Raw genomic sequence first — 6504 nt, 5'->3', positions numbered from 1 at the left:
AAGCATTTTCCTCAATGCTTAGCAAAAATAAGAATAGGGAAAGGGTAGAGAGTTAAGAGAACTTTCTATGTGGTCTCAGTCTGTATAGGATCATCAGCACCCTCGGTCTCAAGCTGTATCTCATCATCACCTGGCTGAGGGACAACATGGTTGTTGAGCATCTGGATCATCTCCTTAGCGGTGTGGGAAGTCGCAGCCTGCTCATCAGACTGGCTGGTTGCTGCCTCTGATGCCTCAGGTACTGCTGATGGTGCTTGTGCTATTGACTCCATGAGCAGGTCCAATGGTAGATCACTGGTAGATGTAATCCTCTCAATCTTTTTTCTCAGCTTATCCACCAGCTTCTTTGATGCCTAAGACTTCAGCATCTTCTTGACCTGTTTGCCCAAATCCTCAATGAATTTCCCATGTGTCGCCACTTTAGCCATGATTGTCCAATAGTCGACCATAATCTTCTTCAATGTTTCCTCCATTAACGGAGGTATGTATGGCTCTGCTGGGGCTGCTAGGGCTAAGGACTGTGCTGCAACAGCACTGGATATATCAATCAGCTTTGTTGTAGCTGCCTATATCTAGTTGTTGAGACTCGCCAAAGTCAGGGAGACTCGCAGCACAGTTTGAGGATAAGTAAATGAAGTCAGCACTGATAATGGGACTGATAGTCTAGCAGAAGCAGGTGGTCTAGCAGAGGAAGATGGTGGCATGGCTGCTGTCCCGGTGGAAGTACCGACTGCTTTGGAAGGCTCGACAGCTAAATTAGTAACCACTACCGCTGGCTTTTCAGACTAGCCAGCGGAGGTAGTAGCTTTACCCTTGAACATCGGGTTGTCAGCTCCCTGGAGGTGGTACCATGAGAAAGGCTTCTTGGCCTTTACTTTGGTGTCATAATGCCTCGGCTCCACCTTGTGATCCTTGAAGTATTCTGTGAGGAAGTTCGGGTACAGATATGATCTTTCACCATTTTGGACAGCTAAAGAGATGTTGGTGGACATGATGACACCAACATTAATCGGATACCTAGCCATAATGGATGCCACCAAAACTGTATGGGCAAGTGGGAGGATGTTTTCATTGACGAATGGATCAATGCAGCTACACATGAACGCCTGCCACCCTTTTGCTTCAAAGTTTGGGGTGGCTTGGACTATTGGAAACCGTGCTATGAGCCACAAAGGTGTTGACCCTCGGATTGCCAGAATCTCAGCTAGCCATGGGCGAGCTGCATCACCCATAGCTAGCTTTTCCAAGTATTGCACTGCTCTACTTCATCAAAATCAACATATGAGTTCAGTGCATAGGAATCAAAATGGATTTTCATATTGTGGACTTTTGTCACCTTTGTACCCCTTTTGATGTGAGCAACGTTTGCGTAAAGATCTTTGACCAAGTGCTCATTTGTATCTAGAACACTGTCGATGGACCATTTCCATCCTTTGCGCTCCCGGAACTGTCTAAGGACATTAGGGTTGTGCTTGTTCAAGTCCTTCATCAAGAATTTCCGCTCAAGAGTGAGCGACCTCTATGTCCACCATTCTATAAAATTTGCAAAGGCAGTGGTACTAACAAATCTGTCCTCCCATATCTCTAGCCTCTTTGATCTCTCTAGACCTCCCACTATAGTATAACCCCATCTACCATCATCGGGGACGTTATCATCATCGTCTAAATTGATTGGAGAAGGTGGAGAATGTGAGGAAGAGGGCTCAAAATCTTGACTACCCTCTTTCGAAACTTCAAACGAACTAGCAGCTGAAGATGAATCATCCACCAAATGAAATCTACATGGAAGTTATTGTGATTAGGCTTCTGGCTGTTCCTGCACGGAGTTACCCTCAGAAGCCTCCCAAGATGGGACATACACACTGGTCTCGGAGGTATCATGGGCTCTATTGGCTGTGGCCTTTTTTACTTATTGCCCTTTGGATTGCTAGAGGGAGGTTGCTTCTGCCTCGACCCCGACCTCGGGAGGGTTCAGCCTTTCCATTTTGATATATCTCCTTTGCCACGTGATCGAACCATTGTCTGAAACACATAAGTAATAGACATCAATTAGAATTGAAGCTCATGTTGTATACAGAAGCATTGTTCAAAGTTGTAGGAAAACAGTCTCAGAAGGGCAGTGCGGACCGCGCAAAAGTTAGTGCGGCCGCACAACCAAGAGTGTGGACTGCACAATTTTGACTACGGCCGCATAGCCCCAGGTTTAGACTACTGGGGTCTCTGATGTTTCATCAATGCAGACCGCACAAAAATGAGTGCGGCCGCACAAGTCCACTGCGGATCGCACAATTTTGAGTGCGACCGCTTAATTCATGCATACAATTTCCCTAACTCAGAGAGCTGCGGACCACACAAAAGTGCGTGTGGATGCATAGCCTCTAGTGTGGACAACACAAAAATGAGAGCGGCCACAAAATTTGTATGTTACGGGAAGTGACTTAGGGTTCATGCAATGTTTTCACAATTTAATCATGGTTTGAGCAATTAAACATGCTTGTGAAGATGTTCTTTTTCAAGAATGCCACCACACTTCGAGCTTCGTTGTTGGTTAAAGCCACTACTTCAATCCATTTTGACACATTGTCCATACCCCAAAAATCAAAGATATCAATCTCTAAAATGGTGGTAAGGGGCATCTAATTCTTCTTAGAAATCCCACCAGCCCTTTGGAACTCATCATAGTGCTTGACAAGCTCACTAGCGTCCTTGTAAAGGGTAGGCCAATAGAATCCACAAGTCAAAACCTTTGTAGCCATTCTAGATCCACCATGATGGACACCATACGGTGAAGAGTGGCAAGCCCCAAGAATTCCCCTTTGTTCTTCTTCCAGCACACATCGCCGGATCACACCATTAGTACATATCCAGAAAAGATATGGCTCATCCCAATAATAATCCAAGCAATCCCATTTGAGCTTCTTCCTTTGGTTTGAAGAGAACTCATTCGATACAATGCTGCTTATAAGATAATTGGCTAAATCGGCAAACCATGGCATCTCGGTCATTGAAATGGCTAGGAGTTGGTTTTCGGGAAATGAATCAGTGATCTCAAGGCCGTCATGTGGCCTCCCCTCCTCCTCCAAATGGGATAAGTAGTCCACCACTTGATTTTCACTACCCTTGCGGTCTTGAATCTCTAGATCAAACTCTTGCAATAGTAGCACCCACCACATCAACCTTACCTTAGAATCTTTCTTGCTCATCAAATACCAAGCGCCGCATGGTCAGTAAGAACAATCACCTTAGTACCCATCAAATACGGCCGGAACTTCTCCATGGCAAAAACAATAGCAAGTAGCTCCTTTTCGGTCACTGTGTAGTTGACTTGAGCATCATTCATGGTCTTGCTAGCATAGTAGGCCAGATGGAAGATTTTGTTGATTCTTTTTCCCAACCCCGCTGCATCTGCAACATCACTAGCGTCACGCATGAGCTCAAAAGGCAAGCTCCAATCCGATGTGGTGATAATAAGAGTAGTAGTCAACTTGAAATTAAGAAACTTGAATGCCTTATTACAATCTTCATAGAAATGGAATTTGGCATCCTTCTCCAAAAGTTTGCAAAATGGGTTCACCACCTTGGAAAAGTCCTAGATGAATCAGTGATAAAAACCCGCATGATCCAAGAAGCTCCTCACTCCCTTCACGGATGTAGTCGAGGGAGGTTGGAGATCACCTCAATCTTGGCCTTGTTGACCTCAATACCATGCTTTGAAATTTTGTGGTAGAGGACAATGCCTTCCTTGACCATGAAGTGACACTTCTCCTAATTCAACAACAAATTTGTCTCCTCACATCTTTCCAATACCATATCCAAATTGTTCAAACAGTCTTCAAACGAATTCCTGACCACAAAAAAATCATCCATAAAGACCTCAAGAATGTTATCCACAATGTCGGTGAAAATAGCCATCATACACTATTGAAAAGTTGCTGGTGCATTACACAACCCAAAAGGCATCCGCGAGAATGCAAAAGTACCATAGGGACAAGTGAAAGTGGACTTCTCTTGGTCCTCAGGAGCAATTAGGATTTGGTTATAAACGGAGTATTCATAAAGAAAGCAATAAAAGCACGTCCAGCCAACCTATCAAGCATTTGGTCAAGAAACAGATGCGAGAAATGATCTTTTCAAGTGACTTTATTGAGATTCCTATAGTCCATGCACACTCTCCATCTGGTGATAGTTCTTGTTGGGATCAATTCATTCTTGTCATTTGTTACCACAGTCATGCCTCCTTTCTACACATTGTACTAGAGAGGTCCACGAGCTATCGGAAATGGGGTACACAACCCCGGCATCTACCCACTTGATTATATCCTTCTTCACCACCTCTTAAATTGCTTTATTTAGACTCTTTTGATGTTCAACGGGGGGTTTGGCACCCTCTTCCAAAATAATCTTGTGCATGCAAAAGGCGTGGCTTATGCCCTGGATATCCGCCAAAGTCCATCCAATTGCTCTTTTCCTACTTTATAGCACCTCCAACGTGGACTCTACCTGCATGTTAGTTAAGCAAGGAGAAAGGATAACTGGTAAAGTAGAAGAAGGGCCAAGGAATTCATACCTGAGATGCGGGGGCAATAGCTTTAACTCCAAGGTGGGAGGCTCCTTGATGCATGGGTAATGGCTTTGTTAGAGGAGTCTTCCGATTTTCAAGATCTAAAGATAGCTTTCGGGGCTCATAAGTGTACGACCCCATGCCTTGCAATGCATTTACACACTTCACATAGCCATCACTCTCCTTATTATCATCAAGGTTTAGCAAAATGACTTCCGATTTGTCTTCAACATTCATTGTGGCAATAGCATCATCAACAATCACATCCGTCACCAAATCCACGAACGAATAAACTTCATTACGATTCGGTTGCCTCATTGATTTGCACACATGGAAGACCACCTTTTCGTCATCCATCCTAAATGTGAGCTCACCAGCTTCCACATCAATAAGAGCCTTCCCCGTAGCAAGGAAATATCTACCCAATATGATAGGCACCTCATAGTCCACTTTACAATCAAGGATCACAAAGTCCGCTGGGAGGATAACTTGTCAACTCGAACAAATACATCATCAATAATACCCAAAGGCCTCTTCATTGTTCGACCCGCCATTTGTAACCTTATGGATATGGTTCTTGGTTCCCAATTCCCAAAGTTTTGAACACTGAATGGGGCATCAAGTTGATACTTGCCCCGATATCACATAATGCTTTGGCAAAATCGGTGCTCCCAATAGTGCAAGGGATTGTTAAAGCGCCTAAATCTTCCAACTTTGGAGCCATTGAGTGCACAATATCACTCACTTGATGAGTCATCTTGATGGACTCACAATTCATTGATCTTTTCTTAGTTACCAAATCCTTCATGAATTTTACATATCCCAGCATTTGTTCTAATGCCTTAACGAACGACACATCGATTGACAAACTCTTTATCATATCAATAAACTTTTTGAATTGGTTTTCACTGTTTTGCTTTGCAAGCCTTTGAGGGTGTAGAGGAGGAGGCCTTGGCGTTGGTGCCTTAGCCTTGGGCACTACCAGTTCCATCATGTCGATCACATGTTCCCTAGATGGGTTCACCTCTTCTTGCGTCTCCTCCACACTTTCATCTATATCAATTCTCACTTCTTCATTAGCTTGAACCACATTGCATGGGATTTCATCTTCTTGAACCACAACATCTTCATCCACAATCCTTGTTTGATTTGAGGTAGTTGCATCTCCACATTTTTCACTTCTAGTAGTCACGACCATAACATGTCCCATATTATTCCCACCCTTCGAGTTTACCACCATATCACTAGGTAGTGCCCCCTTAGGATGAATGTTCAAAGTTTGTGATATTTGTCCTAATTGAACCTCCAAATTTCGAATAGAAGTGTTGTGCGAGGCTAACTGAGCATCAGAGTCAGCATTCTTCTCCATCATCTGTTTAAACATGTTTTCAATTCTACCCATCTCATTGGAAGAAGAGCTCGGTCCTTGAAAATGATAGGGGGTGGATTGCTTGGTTGTTGGAACATCGGGGGACTTTGAAAACTTGACCCCAAGTTGTTGTTGTTCCACTCTCCTTGGTTATTTCCTCCCCAATTGCTTTGATTGCTGTTACTCCAATTTCCTTGACGATTACCTCCCCAATTGCCTTGGTTACCTTGATTATTCCAATTGCTTTGATTGTTGTTTCTACCGCTCCAATTTCCTTGGTGGCCTTGGTTGTTCCAAGTGACTTGGTTTCCTTGCGACCTCCATTGTTTTTGATTTTGTCCTTGAGCATTTTTTCTTTGGCCTTGATAATTGTTCACATATTGAACTTCTTATTCTTGCTCATTGAATGAATCACCTTTATCATAACCACTATCATCTTGCGTAAATTGTTCCGGATGGTTTTGTATTTGTTGACCTTGTTGTCGTCTTTTTTTTACCATCATATTCACACCTTCCATTGCATGCACTTTTTTGGGCTCTTGAACTTGTTGAAGCTGAGCTTTGGCCAATTGGT

The 6504-nt window shown here is 43.5% G+C and overlaps 1 protein-coding gene across 1 annotated transcript; it reads right to left on the bottom strand.

Moving 5' to 3' along the window:
• Window positions 1-3202: 3202 nt before the first annotated feature.
• LOC138883784 (uncharacterized) lies at window positions 3203-6279 on the bottom strand. Its single transcript, XM_070164496.1, has 5 exons — window positions 6046-6279; window positions 5192-5933; window positions 4568-5010; window positions 3676-3765; window positions 3203-3589 (listed from the first exon to the last, which is right to left on the bottom strand). The coding sequence occupies exons 1-5, from the start codon at window positions 6277-6279 to the stop codon at window positions 3203-3205; spliced, it is 1896 nt and encodes a 631-aa protein (XP_070020597.1).
• Between the last annotated feature and the right edge of the window lie 225 nt (window positions 6280-6504).

This window comes from Nicotiana sylvestris, chromosome 12, assembly GCF_000393655.2.
Source record: "Nicotiana sylvestris chromosome 12, ASM39365v2, whole genome shotgun sequence".
Taxonomy (NCBI): Eukaryota; Viridiplantae; Streptophyta; class Magnoliopsida; order Solanales; family Solanaceae; genus Nicotiana; species Nicotiana sylvestris.
Note: the sequence above shows the minus strand (reverse complement) of the source record. Positions and strands in the feature narration are given on the sequence as shown.